The following is a 19,659-nucleotide window of genomic DNA, read 5'->3' on the forward strand; positions in this document are numbered from 1 at the left end:
CGATCAAACAAAACAAGATGGAACAGTTCTCAGAACTGAAAATGTTCTGATTTAGCAACCCTGGTAGGGCAGATTCAAGTAAAGGCAGAAGATTGTGAATAGATTGGCTTTCAACAGTGACAAACTGAGCAAGGTGGCGACAGTTGACATCTTTATCCTACAGTGTGTACCTCTATGGGAACAATTTTGACAGTGCAAAAATGCATAGATGTAAGATAAACCAAACCAGCAGGTTATTTTCAATATCAGCTCATCACAAGTACATATCTAAAACACAATTTTACTTGGCAGATTTCCAAGACCCTTAAATACACATTTTATATATTGCTAGCCCACGCACACTGCTAACTTTAAACTCACATTAGTACAATGCACCTTCTCATACTGTATGTAGATGTCCATAAAACATTGTCTTCAAATAAATGCACCACAATAATATAAGAAAACACATTCCTGCACATCTCCACCATATCTGCATTGTCAAAATGGCCCCATAGAATGCCCATGTAAAAGGTGTGTAGGTGTGTTACTACCTGTGTTAGTAAGGCTGATTGTTATTACGCTGATTCATAGGGAGTAATTCTAGAAGACTTCTCCCCTACAGTGTGTGGGTATTCCTGGGAGGTCTACCTCCGGGGGCTAGGGATAGAGAGGTATGTGCTGCGCTTTGCTCCCTCTGTGGGAGTACACGGGCTGGGCACCCACGATGCATGGCCCCAAGTAGAGGTAATTAGGGTGAAACCAGCCCAGGGAGGCCACATAATAGGAGCACTAAATAGGAGAACAGAGAGACTGACATAGGAGCAGCAAGCTGAGAAGAAGGGAGACCGAAGCCAGCCCTACGCGTGAGGTTGTGTTTGCGACTAGAAACTCCCCTGTCTCTGTGTTAATCCTCTGGCACGCTCAACCCACACCCATGATTTACCACCAAGTGCCTATAAACTGTATTATGGCACCCCAGAGAAGAACCCCTGAAGCTCCAGCGGTTGGCAACCTGGAAATCCCCTACAGGTGTGATAAACAGTATTCCGGGGAAACAGAAATCTGATTTGCTTGACTGCATCCCTAGAAGTTACACCATCCATCAACATTGCTTTACAGCAAAGCAGAAGTAAAGACGTTCCCTTGCGTAAGGTGTTATGATGAGAAAACTTGGAATATTCTGGGTGGTAGGATACAGCCTTATTGCACTCTCTCGTCTCTCGCACACATACATTAGATTAAAACATGGTTTCTTGATTTCCTTGGGTGGGACAAAAAACAAGCACTGCTGTCCTGTGCTGTGAGGAAGGCATGTGTTGCAGTGGCATGGAAGGTTGTGAATATTAGTGAAGTACATGAATAATGTTGTGTTTGTATTACTTTGGGGACCCTGTTAGCAGGTTGAATATGGATCAGAGTCAATCTAGGGCAAAACTTACAATAAATTCCACCCCAAAAACTTTTTAAAAAGTTGATCCGGGTGTCTTGGGGATATCCTGAAATGAAAAAGACACACAAATGTTAGACTTTATTAAGACACTTAAAGTTTTAAATGAAATTCACATTGTCTAACATTTTGGTGAGTATGAAGAGTTGAACCAGGAAGAGCCAGACAATCATCATACCTTTTATTTTCTTCCAACCAACCAAATCTGGAAGTAACATTTTTATATTTTATCACTTCTTAAAGTACAAGTCTGCATTATTTTCCGCTCAGCTTATGGAGAATGACTTTACCCACACATTACATGTTTAAGCTGCAAAACAAGCCATCATGTCTGACAGCACCAATAAACAACCTGCATACAGTACCTGCACATCTGAACACTACTGTAAATTTCAGGTACAACAGGTATAGCTCACTGTTGTTGCTGCTGTTATGTCAATCTGTGCTTCACACTATGTACATGTACAGTACTCTGTACTGTTAGATGTGCTGTTTCTTACCTATTCATTAGGCAGACAAGTGTTAATATTGCGAGTGACAATGAAGAGGAACAACAGCACCGATAGTGGAAGGCTCTGAAATATATATTTTTTTATTGATATTTGACAGGAGTTAAATCAGGAATTCAACATAGTCCAGCATTAAAATGTCCTACACACTAACAGTCTTACTACCATATCAATACATAAGACTGTAACACACTTATGAGTGTCCACTCACCTGAACAAACCTCTCCAACTGGCTCACTGACTTCCCTTCACTAACAGTGTTCTTCAGCTTGCAGAGTGTACTTGTAACATTGGTTGATTTGCCAGTGTCGTTCTTAGAGACATTCTCTGTTTTGTCTAACGACCTCCACCGCCCTCTCCCACTTTCAGCTGTATGTGACGGGTTTCAGCATCAGTGGTGTCACCCTTCACAGGTCAGAGTGCAGGAGGTTTTGTTGGTGTTACAGGAAGAATGATTGTGGGTGGGCACTGCCTCTGTAAATAGAGGAAAGACACAGGAATAATTTGGAAAAATGCTTGAGGTAGTGTTGCACGGTATACGGAATCTTAAGGTACTTTTTCAATTCTAGAACATGAAAAATGATTCGGCACTAGAATTTGTGTTACTTTCGGTGGCTGCAGATGTCCCCCTTAACCGCGCACGGTGCTGCTCAACTTAGCCTGCATTTGGGGTCTGTGCTGCATCATGTTGGCTCTCTATGCATGCTGCACAGAAGTTAACACACTTGAATAGTAGGACAAGGCATGTAGAAATGTTGAAACGGTTAATTACTGTTTGCAAAACAATGTCCATACATACAGCTAGAACACTTCACAATGTAAGAAGATACCGGTAGCTTCCAGCTTTGTAAACTTTCCTTGCTAGCTTACAGCTGAAGCTAAGATCAACTCACTACTCTAGTACTTTGTTTGTGATAATATGCTAAATATGGTGATTTCAAAGCTGATTGCCACCAAAACTTGACTCATTCAATTAAAAATCGGTTTCTCTCTCTCGCACATCACTCCCAAAATGATCTATTGCCTCAGCAAGCTGAATGTGTGTGTGAATAGGGCTCCGATGGGCCGCCTCCTGAATGACATCATTATTGGTTAGAGACACTTGTCTAAAATAAGGTCCCTCTATGCAAATGTTGTTGATCAGTTCAATAAAATAAGTCCAAATGGAAGGGAAACAGATTGATTGTCAACTGTAGTCCATGAATCAGCCAAACAAGCTCAAAACAATGCATGTACACACTCCTATTGATTATGCATTCCCTGTATTGTGAATAGCCAAGCCTAAATAGCATTCTCAATAGCGATTTACCATTCAAATAAATGATTACCATTGGTAAAAATCAATCAAATCGATTGTATGATTGATATATTAATGCATACATGGCTGTCTCGGAAAAATGTTGATGTAAAAATGTTCTAATGTAATGATATTGAACTCAAAAGATGCCCAATGATTGAACAAAGCAAGAGCTGAGTTTACCTGTCTGTATCAAGTGCCATTCTGTGACTTTGGTTAATATGCCTTCTTTTTTTTGATTGTGGTATCGTTTTAGTATCGAGTATCATGATACTAAACCTGGTATCGAAGTCAACATTCTGGTATCTTGACAACACTATTGTGAGGCACTACATAACCTGCAGTTTCGTGCACGTCACGCGCACACTTGCACATACCACAGGAGGTTGGTGGCACCTTAATTGGGAAGGTCGGGCTTGTGGTACGGCTACAGGGAATTGTATCAAATAGATCAAACACATGGTTTCCAGGTGTTAGATGCCATAGCATTTGCTCCGTTCCGGCCATTATCATTAGCCGTCCTCCCTCAGCAGCTCCTGTCACACATAGTACAAACACATGAACACAAAAACACGTGTACACATACGGTCCCGTGAAAAAGTTCTTGCCCCCTTTCTGATTCTCTATTTTTTTATATTCTTTTGACACTGAATATTTTTAGATCTTCAACCAATATATAAATTAGAAAGGGAACCGAAGCAAACAAGTAACACAAACATATGGATACTTATTAATAAACAAAGTTTGCAACACTCAATACCCTGTGTGAAAAAAGTAATTGCCTTTACACTCAATAACTGGTTGTGCCACCTTTAGCTGCAATGACTCCAACCAAATGCTTCCTGTAATTGTTGATCAGTGTCTCACATTGCTGTGGAGGAATTTTGGCCTACTTTTCCATGGAGAACTGCCTTAACTCAGCAAAATTTGAGGGTTTTGGCGCCATTAATTGCTATTTTCAGATCCTTGCACAACATCTGTTGGGCTTGGCTGGACTAGGCCATTCCAAAATGTTTATATTTGTTGCTTTTCAGCCATTCTGATGTGGACTTGCTTGTGTGTTTTGGATCATTGTTTTACTGCATGACCCAGCTGCATTTCAGCTTCAGCTCACGGACAGATGGCCTGACATTCTCCTTCAGAATGGTCTGATACAGAAGCAGAATTCATGGTTCTTTCAATGATGGCAAGCATCAAAGTACTGAGGCAGCAAAGCATCCTCAAACCATCACACTACCACCACCAAATGTTGTGTGAAGGACCTGAAACGAGCAGCTCATGCGCCCAAACCCTCAAGTATCACATTGTTTTATTTGTTCACTCAGGTTTCCTTATCTAATATTACTTTTGGTTGAAGATCAGAAAAGTATTCAGTGGAAAAAATATGTTAAAATAGAGCAAATCAGAAAGGGGGCAAATACTTTTTCACAGCGCTATATACACTGTTGATTGATTCGTTACTAGAGAAATGCGACCAAGTCAAGACGCTGGACAGGGTGGATCGGTATTTAAGTAAGACAGTTTATTCAATGTAAAGATATCTGAGCAAACGTGCTGCACGGCCCCGTTGCTGTCTGACTCGTATGAATCGGTCGGAAAAGAGGCCCTAAACATATTGTGCCGGATTATATATGCAGGTAAATGGACGGTAGGTTGAATCCACTGCGCTAGTCTGGGCCCTTCTGATTGGTCGATCTGGGTCGTGGGGAAGTCCTGTTCGGCCTGATGTCGGAACGTTCCACCTTGGCTCTTAACATAGTGTCTTTGTCTTAGAGTCTCAACCCTGGAAGCAGAATGCGTGTGCGTTTTGGTTTTAGCAGGGGCCTGTTCTATGGGGGAAGGGGGTGTTGTGTGGGTCTGTGGTTAGTTAATCATTAAGGGTACGAAGGTTGGGGGTAAAGAGGAGGGATGGTGTGCATGTTGGTGTGCAAGATATAGCTTGTTTAGAAGTTGTTAAAAACAAGTTTCCAGTATCTATTACAATTTCGCTGACAACACACAAACGGCACACATATAACAAGGTAGCTGATGACAGACAGTTCATATGTTTTGTAAAACCAGTGGCGATCTTGTGGGCAAAAATGTTTATAAAATGGTAGAGTGCATCCCAGCAAAGCCACACACAACACAACACAACACTAAACAAATACATGAATTGCCACTTATAACAGTGACAACGGTGCCTCAAGCAGCAGAAGTCTTTCTTTTCTCGAACATCATGGAGTGAATCCCTACCACTGCTACAGCCTGGCTATCAGCGAGCCGTTGTCTGAAAAAACAGGCAAAACAGTTCAGTTCAGCCTTCATTACTGCATTTTTTAAAGTAACTAACTGGAGGTGATGCGAGTGACTTGCTTACAAACAATGATGGTTTGCTACTGACAATTTAGATGTACACAACGTATGCATGAAGGGAAGCGATGAGTGGGATTAAAGAGAGCGGTCCGTAATTTATGCATGAAAGACATTAGGATGACGAACTGAAGGGGAACTGGAACGTATTCAATATAAGACGTATTTGTTCAGCATTGTGGTCATATATGCAAGTATCATAGCGGATGCTCGATATATGCCAGCACATATATTGAGCATCATTTGGTGACTTAGTGGCGCTATGGCCTGCTTAAGAGCCCTGCCGCAACATGATGAGTTAACACTTTGCACAACATCACGCCCATGATAGACATGAACTGCTGGTGCCTCAAAAACACAGTTCCCCAATACACAAAGAGCATTCTAGTCTATCAGATTCTACATCGCACAGACAAACATTATAGGAAATACTGAAACTCATCTGATTGACTCTGCAACGTCATTGCACACACGTCCCTCTATTCAGGAGACCTTTGAACCCCAGTTCCCGCTTATTTCACTGTTCTTGAACACACATACTGTTCCATCACATGAAAGCACACACCTCACCCCCCTGCTCCTACTGGTCGGGTGCCAAGAGCAAGAGGACTCTGCTGTGCAACCGAATGGGCTTTCCTAGTTTGGCGGTAGAGCAGGGCCGGCCTGCAACTTTCCACCGACCAGTCAGAAGAGCGAGAACTACCAGAATTAACGACATCATAGTGTGTATAAAACCTAATGCACGCTCTGTTAGGACTCTCTTTTTCGGGCTAGTTCCTTTCTGAGCTAAATGAATGAGTGCGCGTCACGTTTTGCTCAGGAATATCGTTTAAGTCCAAGTTAAACTATCTTACTGTATACCGAATCCACCCTGTCCTGCGTCTTAACTTGATTCTCATTTCTTCTAGAACGATTCTCAACAAATGTCACGTCTACTCCTGCTGCTCCCCTCTGGTGTTCGAATGTCGCCAGAATTACTAACCATCGGTCCTGGGAATCATCATTAAGCGCACCTGCAGATCCTTATGATTCACACCTGGACGCCATTATATTCCTTATTACCTCCCCTTTATCTGTCCCTCCCTTACGTTCATTCCTCAGTCGGTATTGTTCCTGTGTTTATGCATTATCGCCACTGTTTCGCTGTCTCGTTTCATAGTTGTTTTATTAAACGTTTCACCTGCTTCTCGACTCACAGCGAGAAGCAGTGCTTGTAGTCATCGCTACAAGCACTTTTGAAATGTACAGCGACAGAATTCAGAACATGGTTGTTCTTACAATATTCTCCCTGTACACCAAGTCAGAATCGTATAATAAATAAAGGGGACATATAAGCAGACAATGAAAGTTCTGAATGAAAATATTAAATGATGACATTTCTCTAAAACAGGCTATAGGRTACATGTGCACCACCAAGTCAGAACATTAGGCTGTTATGAAGGGGAAAGGGACTAAATTATTAAGGTGAGGCACGTGGGCTACTAATAGGTTAATATACAACAGTTTGCAAACTGATATGTGACACGTATTAACACCAAAATAACATGCAAAACTTTTTTTTATAGCTAAACAGATGGGGCTCTGCTGTTAAACTCCACAGAATAAACTCCACTGCCTATTTGCATCAATCCACTGATTCTCAGCTCTCCAGTAGTCTGGTCCAGGGTTGTACGCTCTTTGAAGGCAGCATAGATGTCCAGACCACCAAAATCCATGTTCTTCCCATGCTTCCATATGATGCTTGTGATGAGGTCAGTCACTGTGGACTTGTCCTACATCAACACGAGCTCACCCCCCACCTTAAGATTAAGCTGATCTGGAAAAACAGACATTCCAAACATATAAAAGAGAATTGATGTATTCAAATTAGAAGCCAGGGTAACACTTTATTTTAAAGGGTATAAATGTTACTCCATTGGCATTAAAAATTACAGTATTAACTTTCTGAGCTGCCCACTTTGCCCACTCACTGCCGCTGGAGTTAACTGAGGGTATCATCATCATCACAATTATTGAGACACTACAAAATTACCCAGCTCTCACAGTGCATCCAAAATCAACKATTCTAATGCTTCCCCCAGAGAAGGTAGAGAAAGCAAGAAGCCCCACTACCCATTTTTTCTGATCGGGGCGGGGCCACTCTGGTCTACTTATTGCCCCCACCCCATGGAGGCGGTTCCCCAGGGTGAGACATCACACTGGATAATTGTTTCTGGGTGGGGTGGGTGAGGCAAGCAGGAGTGGAAAGTAAGTAGACCAGAGCCAGCTGTTCCCTCTCGTGTGAGCATGCCAGATATTATGGATGAACCATGAGCTCACACGGGAAAAGCATGCTCACACCACACGGTAAAAGTATACTAACACGAGAGAGGAAACACCCACTTAAGACCGAAACCGTCACCATTTTTTCCAATGGTAAAAGGCCTCAGTAAAATGTGTTATTTATCCACCATCTTTGCTTCCACTTCTAACCAACAACTATAACTATGTATACTGAACCAAAATATAAACGCAACATGGAAAGTGTTGGTCCCATGTTCCATGAGCTGAAATAAAAGATCCCAGAAATTTGCCATATGCACAAAAAGCTTATTTCTCTCAAATGTTGTGCACAAATTTGTTTACATCCTTGTTAGTGAGCATTTCTCCTTTGTCAGGATAATCCATCCACCTGACAGGTGTGGTATATCAACAAGCTTATTAAACAGCATGATCATTACACAGGTGAATTTTGTGCTAGGGACAATAAAAGGCCACTCTAAAATGTGCAGTTCTGTCACACAACACAATGCCACAGATGTTTCTGTATGGCGTCATTTGGGCGAGCTGTTTGCTGACATCAATGTTGTGAACAGAGTGCCCCATGGTGGCGGTGGGGTTATGGTATGGGCAGACAAAAGCTACAGTGTCACGCCATGACCGTAGATTGCTTTGTATGTTTCTATTTTTAGTTTGGTCAGGGCAGGGGCGAAAATCTGAMATCAACCTTGGAGGGGACAATTACATTAAATTTTCTCAAGAGCAATTCCTGAGGGGGACACCAAAAGTAGTGCTGTAACACATAGCATACGTTGTTAAATGTATATTGAGGAACCATAATTCCTACAACTGGATAATTGATAGGTACAGTAGTTAACTGAAGGGTTTTCCCAACTTGTTCAAATGTTTAAATCATTATAATACTACTACTAATAATAGTTATAGCAGTGCTCCTTACCAGTCCAGTATGTATGCAGGTATTCGTACTTACAACCAGCAATATCAAGAAAGGTCAGTAGGTGACAATGGTTCTGTACACTGCTGTCTCTTATACACATCTAGATGTGTATAAGAGACAGATACGGGACTGTTTCGGTTGTTTGTTTGTGTTTTGTTAATTTTGTTCTGTGTTCATTTTGATTTATTAAAAATATATTATGGACACTTACCACGCTGCACCTTGGTCCTCCTCTCCTTCTCCAGATGACAATTGTTACATACAGACAATGAACACAATTGCATTTTATCTATGGCCATTTGAATGCARACAGTTACCGTGACAAGATCCTGAGGCCCATTGTCGTACCATTCATCCACCGCCATCACCTAATGTTTCAGTATGACAATACACAGTCCCATGTCGCAAGGATCTGTACACAATTGCAGGAAGCTGAAAATGTCCCAGTTCTTCCATGCACTGCATATTCACCAGCCATGTTACCCATTGAGCATGTTTGAGATGTTCTGGATCGACGTGTACAACAGCGTGTTCCAGTTCACGCCAATATCCAGCAACTTCGCACAGCTATTGAAAAGGAGTGGGACAACATTCCACAGTCTGATCAACTCTATGCGAAGGAGATGTGTTGCGCTGCATGAGGCAAATGGTTGTCACACCAGATACTGACTGGTTTTCTGATCCACGCCCCTCCGTTTTTTTTATAAAGGTATCTGTGACCAACAGATGCAGATCTGTATTCCCAGTCGTGAAATCCATAGTTTAGCAAATAATTAATTTATTTCAGTTGACTGATTTCCTTTTATGTACTTTAACTCAGTAAAATCTTTGAAATTGCTGCATGTTGCGTTTTATATTTTTGTTCAGTGTATATTTTGTCAATTTTGAATTCAGTCTAACACAAAATGTGAAATTAGTCAATGGGTATGGATACTRCCTGAAGGCACTGTGTGTGAGGGTTAACACAAAATATTTCAGCTGTTAAAATATCTCTGCTTGCCAATACAATAGTCCTATAATATGTCATCATTGGGAGGCAGAAGTGGAAACCCCAAGGGTTGAGGAGTAACTGATGACAACCTACCCAACCCTGGAAACCCCCTATTTCTTATGCTAAAGCCACCCACACACACACACAGCCAAAATGAATCATCATTGTATGGACCTGCAGATAGGCCTTATACAGTCACATACTAAAGTTATAGGGTGTGGTCGACATATTTATAACGTAGCCTACTTGTGCGACCATGACTTATGCTTCGAACACACGGATAACGTTTGCATTTTGGTACATCATAATTACATTCATTGCCTATGAAACGCTGTATTTGCCTTGCAGCATTGCGTTACAGAGGCAGTTGCAGTGCGTTTGGTGTGGTGCATACTTTGGATTTATCGAACGTATGCGTCAAACTGTATGCGTCAAACTGTATGCGTAGACGGCTTGACAGGAATGGTAGCAGGTGAATGTTGAACTTTTGTTGCATACATATCCAGATGATGCTGCGTCCTATTTAGCGCATTGATACTGTCGGTGTGTTCGAAGCGTGTTTATTAGCAGTGTCGTAAGATTATGCTGCATTGACTTGTGATATCCTTGTTTGTAATCAGCACCCATAACAGACCAGTAACTTGTAATAAACACGAGTGCATCTTTAAAAGAAGAGTTTCGCGCCACCCAGACAACAGCCTGTGCAACAGAATAACCCACCTGATGAAACTGCACGGGGTATCGCTTCTGTCAAAGTGACGCTATGAAGTGTGAGCCTTTTCTTAGAAGTCATTTTGCTAGCTTGTTTGTAGCTACCGACTGTTTGTAGTATGTTGACTCACTGTGGCGGTCTTAAGCCTGCCTACCTAGCAGACATACGTAAAAGTGAAAGTAAAACTTGTCTGTAATTRTTTTGTTTTATTTTATATTCCTCAAAGTAGCCATCCTTTGCCTTAATGACAGCTTTGCAATCTCTCAACCAGCTTCATGAGGTAGTCACCTGGAATGCTTTTCCAARAGTCTTGAAGGAGTTCCCACATGCTGATTACTTGTTGGCTGCTTTTACCAAACTCTGCGGTCCAACTCATCCCAATCCATCTCAAATGGCGTTGAGATCGGGTGATTGTGGAGGCCAGGTCATCTGATGCAGCACTCCATCACTCTCCTTCTTGGTCAAAGACCCCTTACACAGCCTGGAGGTGTGTTGGGTCATTGTCCTGTTGAAAAACAAGTGATAGTCCCACTAAGCGCAAACCAGATGGGATGGTGTATCGCTGCAGAATGCTGTGGTAGCCATGCTGGTTAAGTGTGCCTTGAATTCTAAATAAATCACTGACAATGTCACCAGCAAAAGCACCCCCACACCTCCTCCTCCTCCATGCTTCACTCTTCCTCCATGCTCCATGCTTCAAGCAGAGATCATCCGTTCAGCTACTCTGCCTCTCACAAAGACACGGCAGCTGCAACCAAAAATCTCAAATTTGGAATCATCAAATCAAAAGACATTTCCACTGGTCTAATGTCCATTGCTCGTCTTTCCTTGCCCAAGCAAGACTGTTCTTCATGTTGGTGTCCTTTAGTAGTGGTTTCTTTGCAGCAATTCGACCATGAAGGCCTGATTCACGTAGTCTCCTCTGAACAGCTGATGTTGAGATGTGTCTGTCACTTGAACTCTGTGAGGTGCATCTGAGGTGCAGTTAATTGCTGATTTCTGAGGCTGGTAACTCTAATGAACTTATCCCCTGCAGCAGAGAGAACTTTGGGTCTTCCTTTCCTGTGGCGGTCCTCATGAGAGGCAGTTTCAACATAACGCTTGAMGGTTTTTGCGACTGCACTTGAAGAAACTTTCAAAGTTCTTGAAATGTTCCAGATTGACTGACCTTTATGTCTTAAAGTAATGATGGACTGTTTGTCTTTGCTTATTTGAGCTGTTCTTGCCATAATCTGGACTTGGTCTTTTACCAAATAGGACTCTATCTTCTGTATACCACCCCTACCTTGTCCCAACACAACTGATTGGCTCAAACGCATTAAGGCAAGGAATTCCTTGTTAAAAGTTCAAATGTACTTTTAACAAGGCACACCTATTAATTGAAATGCATTCCAGGTGACCACATCATGAAGCTGGTTGAGAGAATGCCAAGAATTAGCAAAGCTGCAATGGTGTACTTAAGTAGCACTTTAAAGTACTTTTACATAAGTCGTTTTTTGGGGGTATCTGTACTTTACTATTTATATTTTGGACAACTTTTACTTCACTACATTCCTAAAGAAAATAATGTACTTTTTACTCCATACATTTTCCCTGACACTCAAAAGTGTGTCACATTTTGAATGCTTAGCAGGACAAGAAAATMGTCTAATTCACACACCTATCAAGACAACATCCCTGGTTATTTTGCCTCTGGAAAATGTCAAGAACTTTGAAAGTTTCTTCAAGTGCCGTTGCAAAAACCATCAGGCGCTATGATGAAACTGGCTCTCATGAGGACCGCCACAGGAAAGGAAGACCCAGAGTTACCTCTGCTACAGAGGAGAAGTTAATTTGAGTTACCAGCCTCATTTTGATGTCTTCACTATGATAATACATGTAGACACACCCTCTCCCCCATGTAGAAAATTGTAAAAATAAAGAAAAACCCCTTGAATGAGTAGGTGTGTCCAAACTTTTGACTGGTACTAATTATATATATATATATACATATATATATATATATATATATATACACACACACACAAAATACTCCGATATGAGCGGAGAAAAATACTCTGACAAAAGTTCTCCGCAGCACCCCTTGTTAATTTCATATTTAAATATATTTGGTCTGAATGTTTATTGCAAAATATATAAAGGCTTTTATATAAAATACTTACATACATAACACACACCACACATACACTAGGATTAATGTACAACAGGGGGAAATTATCATGTCAATATAATCATGCAAATAATTCAGTTAAAATACAGTAGGCCTAAGGTATGTACAGGGCATGGGCATTCCTCTGCTTTATCTTGACATGTGCATAACACTTGCTAGCAATCATTTTGTTATGAAATAGTAGAGAGGACAGGTGGAAGCTCGGAAATATGCAGAGTAGAAGCGGCAGCTTTGGACATTACTTACTAAACGAGATTAAAATAAACTAARGCGTGTAACGTTGCCACATTAAATGTGATACGAAACAGAATGAATGGTCATGCATGTATTCCTTGCCCTGATTTAAGTGCCACAGAGTGGATATTCTGTTGATTGGCCAGAAATGATACCTGTCAATTTAAGRATGTGGTCATGTGTGTAGAAAAGGGAAGAGCAAAAACAAAAGAACAAAAAGAACAAAGAGGAAATGCTTTTTTGAAAACTTTGCAAGTAAAATAGCTCCGTAATGGTGTAGTTTAAACCTGTTCCACTGGATTATTTGCCATCAAAAGGGAAATTACTGGATTTAAGGACTTCTATTCAACACCACGGAGTGATGAGTGTATCTGATTGAATGTGAATTGTTGATCGACTCTCCTGCTCTTACAATTGGAATATAATTTATATTTTTTGTGGCTTTACCTTTTTTGGGAAAGAACTGAATTGAATCCTCGATTTAAAGGACATTTTTGGTTGAACTGAATCTCTTTTTGACTTTGACCTTTGGACTACTGACGGTATTGACTATTAGTTTGATTGCTGGTTACATCCGATACAGAAAGCCGTATTGCATCCAATTTTGTGTTGGTTTATGATTTGTTGCTGTTTCATTTCTAATCAAAGCTTTAATATGATGCTTTAAAGGTGCTTCGCTTTGTTGGGGTTGTGCATTTTTATACTTTCTCAATTTCAAAAAGGTCTTTTAGGGGTCAAACTATTGCTACACATTTCCCACTCCTTGTTTTTATAAAGCACACTTGTTTAGAAAGGACCAGTGATGTTATAAATGGACCTCAGTTTCACCGAACACCAACCAGTCTATTGCTATGGAAATGTTCTCTGAACGTTAGAATGCCTTGTCGTCCAGTGCTGGTAACCCAGATGAGACGGTGGGTTCTCGTCTTCATGATCCTGTGTACCTGTGGTCCACAGTTCCCTGTCTAGAGAGAAGTCAGTTAGTAGGAACAAGAGTTGGTAACATACTAACAGTCTGCTTATAGTGAGTTGACCAGAGTGTAAGAAGAAGTATTGCACAATAAAGGGAAATMAAGTGAAAACAGTCTACATTGTTATCACYCTCCAACTTACCGTCCTACAATACTGAATTCTCTTCTGTTGCCCCCTCTCCATTGTCGTGCTTCACCCCGTCTTCGTTCAGCAGCACGGACACCTCTGCAAGAAAACACAGTAGGAGAACTCAACTGGAGAAATGAAACCATTCAGAATTWATGTGATTCAAGAATGCTATAATTACAATGGCACTGATTCCTGCTCTGTTATGACAGTTTAAGATGAAGCCAGTCTTTCCCATCTATTTGAGACTGAGGTCTGTACATTTATCCTGATGCATTCAGAGGGACTTGATGTTTACTATCCCTTACTCATACACACCTCCATTTGCCTCTCCTTTTTCAGCTGCGTTTAGGTCACCCCCTGGTGCAGCGCTGCCATCCGTTTTAGACTCATCCTCGCCCACTGGTGCAGCGCTGCCATCTGTTTTAGACTCATCCTCGCCCACTGGTGCAGTACTGCCATCCGTTTTAGACTCATCCTCGCCCATCTGCGTTGCAGCGCCTGCCATCTGTTTTAGACTTGCCCACTGAGAAACAAACAGAGGGTAAACCATGTACTACAGCCTCTCTACTGAACCACCAGTGTTTCCGAAACAGTGTTTTCTTAGACAGGACAAGCCCTCCCACCACAATGTTTTTCAAACCCACTTGTTCTAACAATCCTCAACATATTTGATTGTAGAATTCCATTGGAATGCCACTTTCACCTCAATCTGTAACCAGGTGTCCATCCAACCTTATTAATGGAAGTACATGTCCGACTACATTCTTTTTAATGACCAGCCTGATGGAAACAGCTAATGTCAGTAAACTTTCCAAATGTCGACAAAACACGCTAGACAAGGTGGGATCTTTTTGTGTCTGTCAAATTAATTATGTGAGAAATGACAGTGGAAACGCTTTTATGCACAAATATTGATTTAATAACGATCATATTAAAAGTAAACTTGGAGTCACGCAATGACGTGTGGTCCTGCCACTACGACTCTGGAAAGTACGCAGTTTATTAGGTTACAGATGAAATAAATGATGAACTTTCACAGGGTGGTGAAAGTCCAAGGTGATGAGTTTGATGCTCCTTTCAAATAAATATCGAGGGTCTTATTCTGGTGACATGATGATAGATGGTTGGGTGCTGTTTGACAAATAAAAAAATAATCTGACTTTTGTCCATAATAATCTCATCATGTATGCTATGCCCGCACTGTATCTGCGAGCTGTTGGCTAGAGGTCACATTTTTGGGTGAAAAACCATCAGAAGAATTGAAAATGGATTGAAACCCACTTAAGTTTATTTTTTATTCAGTAGATGGGAAATTAACTGCAAACGTTATTTTTATGTGTACCATGTCATCACGCACAGCCTTTTATCCGCAACAAGTCAGTTTAATGGAAACATCTCTGGTGGAAAAACATGCATATTATTTTATGCAGATTTTAGAATATTCTCATGAAAATCTGTCGCCAATTGGATGGAAACCTAGCTAGTGTCTTAACCTTCTTCAGGTTTTGTCACCGGCTTAACACTGTTGCATTGTTGCCAGCCGTCCCTGAGGACAGAATAACAAAGTTTGTCTATAAATCATCTCCCCCAGTTAAGTATGACTCCTATCCTGTCTGTGGGTAGTGGAGCTTACAGAGGGGAGTTTTGTTCACAGTTGCACCAAATGATATTTTCAGCAAAACCCTTCATCTGTTTGGAACAATCGTCAAAGCTTGATTCTAGCAAGTTCTGTGGAAGTACCATCTCAGAAGAAATACCTAGCCACACAGAATTAAGTTCCTATGATATTCTGAGATACGCAGAACACATCTAATACAGTCTAAAATTAGCTAATGATTTCAGGAAATCTAAGAGTCGGTATGAAAAATTATGGGAAAAAGTTGCAAGACCACAAGCAAATGAGCGTTGGAAGATTTATCCTACATTTACACTCTAAGCTACTTCAAAATGAGGACAGAACAGAGAACACTAATAAACACCTTTATTTAACTAGGCAAGTCAGTTAAGAAACACTTTCTTATTTTCAATGACGACTAGGAACGGTGGGTTAACTACCTTGTTCACGGGCAGAACGACAGATTTCTACCTTGTCAGCTCGGGGATTCAATCTTGCAACCTTACAGTTAACTAGTCCAACGCCTCTAACCACCTGCCTCTCATTGCACTCCACGAGGAGCCTGCCTGTTACGCGAATGCAGTAAGAAGCCAAGGTAAGTTGCTAGCTAGCATTAAACTTATCTTATAAAAAACAATCAATCAATCATAATCACTAGTTAACTACACATGGTTGATGATATTACTAGTTTATCTAGCGTGTCGATGCGGTGCGCATTCGCGGAAAAAGGACTGTCGTTGCTCCAACGTGTACCTAACCATAAACATCAATGCCTTTCTTAAAATCAATACACAGAAGTATATATTTTTTAAACCTGCATATTTAGCTAAAAGAAATCCAGGTTAGAAGGCAAATATTAACCAGGTGAAATTGTGTCACTTCTCTTGCGTTCATTGCACGCAGAGTCAGGGTAATGCTAATTAATAAACGTTTTGTTTTTCGAAATGATAGTTTCCGGATTCGACCATATTAATGACCAAAGGCTCGTATTTCTGTGTGTTATTTTATAATTAAGTCTATGATTTGATATTTGATAGAGCAGTCTGACTGAGCGATGGTAGGCAGCAGAAGCGTCGTAAGCATTCATTCAAACAGCACTTTTGTGCGTTTTGCCAGCAGCTCTTTCACTGTGCTTCAAGCATTGCGCTGTTATGACATTCAAGCCTATCAACTCCGAGATTAGGCTGGTGTAACCGATGTGAAATGGCTAGCTAGTTAGCGGGGTGCGCGCTAATAGCGTTTCAAACGTCACTCGCTCTGAGACTTGGAGTAGTTGTTCCCCTTGCTCTGCATGGGTAATGCTGCTTCGAGGGTGGCTGTTGTCATGTGTTCCTCGGTTCGACCCAGTAGGAGTGAGGAGAGGGACGGAAGCTATACTGTTACACTGGCAATACTAAAGTGCCTACTATAAGAAACATCCAATAGTCCAAAAGGTATATGGAATACAAATGGTATAGAGAGAAATAGTCCTATAAATACTATATTAACTAAACCTAAAACCTCTTAACCTTGCGAATATTGAAGTCTCATGTTAAAAGGAACCACCAGCTTTCATATGTTCTCATGTTCTGAGCAAGGAACTTAAAGGTTAGCTTTTTTACATGGCACATTTTGCACTTTTACTTTCTTCTACAACACTTTGTTTTTGCATTATTTAAACCAAATTGAACATATTTCATTATATAATTGAGGCTACATTTTTATTAATGTATTATATTAAGTTAAAATAAGTGTTCATTCAGTATTGTTGTAATTGTCATTATTACAAATACATTTTTTAAAAATCGTCCGATTAATCGGTATCGGCTTTTTTTGGTCCTCCAATTATCCGTATTGAAAAATCATAATCGGTCGACCTCTAATGTAGACGTCACTAAAACATGTTCTTCAAATAAATGCCACCACAAATAAGATGAGTAACACATGTCTGACAACATCTCCACATATCTGCATTGTCAAAATGGCCCCATAGAAGTACCATGTAAAAGGTGTGTTAGTGTTACTACCGATGCCTGTGTATCGTGTAAAGTTACACCGTCCATCAAGATTGTTTACAGCAAACAGAGTAGAAGAGGTTCCTTGAATTTATAATCATTTTGCCCTTTTAAGTTTGCATAAGGTTATGATGAGAACTTGGAAATATTCTGGGTGTTGGGATTACAGCCGTGCACTCTCTCACAAACACAGACACACACACACACACGTGAGTAAAGGTCCCTAATTAAATGTAAACAGATTTCTGGTGATGGCCACTGTAACCTCTGCAGAATCACACACAGAAGGAAATCATCAACTACAGCCTCTCTCCTACTGCATCAAACACTGCTTAAAGCTACAATATGTAACTTTTTGGGAGACCCAAACAAATTAATAGAAATGTGAGTTATAGATCTTTCATTCTCATTGAAAGCTAATCTTTGAAGCGGTAGATCTGTTCTATTTCTATGCTTCCTGTTTCTTTTTCTTTCAACAGCTGAATATACAATCTTTTTGGTTATGGAAAATATCTTTCACAGCGGTTTAGATAGTACAATGATTCTCTACACAATGACTGCTTGTTCTTCACATAAACTGAAATTAGATAAACTAATAGAATTTTAGAAACTAGGAAATAGCGGAGCGATTTCATCTTTAAAGACGTGTTTTCTGCTTCATAGAGTCTTAAATGAACTGGATTACTTGCCTTGTTCTGGCTGGACTCCATCACTGCCTTTAGTTGAGGTGGAGAGAAGAGAGAAAAGTTGAGTTTGGCATTCTCATACACAGACCATATTAGTATTAGTTGTGTTCACTTCTAGATGACAATGAAAAGGATGCTAAGTGGCAGAATTCCATGTGAATGCCACTGTCTTCTTACCCTCAGGCTTTGACTCATCTTTAGGACAACTGGATCCGCTGACTTCTGCTGCTAATGAGAACAGAAGGACAAACTCTTTCTAATTAGATCATTTCTAGTAACCCTCTGCATCATGTGTCAAACTCATTCCACAGAGGGCAGAGTGTCTGAAAATTTTCAGGCTGCGTTCCAGACACGTAAAAGACACACCGTCCTCCACTTACTCTCGCCTTACACCCTTGGGGGAATCCCCGCTGCCATCTTTGCCGTCAGTCCAAACAATTAGCCAAGCAAGGAAGTTGGCAACATAACCCCTCAGTCCTCATTTGTAATAGTGTGCGAGTGTACAATTCTGTTCACTCCCGGGCCAGAAACGCCCCATAATACAATTTGCGATGATTGTACATCTGCTAAGAAAAGTCAGTCTAAACTTAAAACCAACATCAATATGGAGAAGTCAACATACAAGTGGAAGTAAAAAATAATGTAAATAAGTTCGAAATTGTGCTACTAATTCACATGACGGCACAAACACGTCTCATAAAAGGAATGATGTTTTTGTTTGGTTATCTTTTGGAAACGTTAGTTAGCGCATACAACTTTCCCTGACATCACACATTTCGATTTACCCGATATTGTTGGATGGCTAGTATTCGATGTCTGTGGATGCGTTGTCTTCTAGCCAAGATAGGAAATTCAATCATAATTGACTGTAGAGCATATAATGCACACACACAACAGCTACCGGTGGTTCCATGACGACTGAAAACACAACCGTGGGGCAAATGAGTGACCCATTTCCTGGCAAGGGCGGTCCATTTAACATTTATTCATTCCTCCCTTGCCCTGCAAGTGTCAACTCGTCATATGTCATCAGAAGTGTCCACTTAATTTAAGGGCTGGGGGAAGAGGGTGTGTCTTTTACATGTTCGGAATGCAGCCTCAGACCCTGACTACACCGCTTGCGTCGCATGCGCGAGCACTGCAAAATAAATGTAGGAATCTATGTTATTGAATTATTGCACCCACACTGCTCGCGCACGTCAACGAGCGTCTGCATTGCCAAGGGCTAAAATAGAAGTCATTCCTATTTCTGACGCAGATCGCGCTGCAAGTCCTGCCTCTCCCATCTCCTCATTGGTTTATAGAAGCAGGTACCCACGTCTTCAAAACACAGTAATTATGTATTTAGCTTC

At 40.9% G+C, this 19,659-nt stretch overlaps 2 protein-coding genes across 2 annotated transcripts in view; both read right to left on the reverse strand.

Moving 5' to 3' along the window:
* LOC139024500 (uncharacterized) overlaps positions 1-9,169 on the reverse strand; it is a 41,872-nt gene extending 32,703 nt beyond the window's left edge. The window contains exons 1-2 of the mRNA XM_070439349.1: positions 9,122-9,169; positions 9,016-9,040 (exon numbers count right to left, since the gene is read on the reverse strand). Coding sequence (XP_070295450.1) covers positions 9,016-9,040; positions 9,122-9,169 — 73 coding nt within the window. The remainder of the gene's footprint in view (positions 1-9,015; positions 9,041-9,121) is intronic.
* Positions 9,170-12,610: 3,441 nt separating this feature from the next.
* Positions 12,611-19,659, reverse strand: part of LOC112071332 (uncharacterized) — a gene marked incomplete at its 5' end in the record, with an annotated part of 21,847 nt that continues 14,798 nt past the window's right edge. Inside the window, 5 exons of the mRNA XM_070439350.1 lie at positions 12,611-13,876; positions 14,025-14,108; positions 14,328-14,535; positions 18,311-18,337; positions 18,485-18,532. Coding sequence (XP_070295451.1) covers positions 14,483-14,535; positions 18,311-18,337; positions 18,485-18,532 — 128 coding nt within the window. The remainder of the gene's footprint in view (positions 13,877-14,024; positions 14,109-14,327; positions 14,536-18,310; positions 18,338-18,484; positions 18,533-19,659) is intronic.

This window comes from Salvelinus sp. IW2-2015, unplaced genomic scaffold (assembly GCF_002910315.2).
Source record: "Salvelinus sp. IW2-2015 unplaced genomic scaffold, ASM291031v2 Un_scaffold1586, whole genome shotgun sequence".
Lineage (NCBI taxonomy): Eukaryota > Metazoa > Chordata > Actinopteri > Salmoniformes > Salmonidae > Salvelinus > Salvelinus sp. IW2-2015.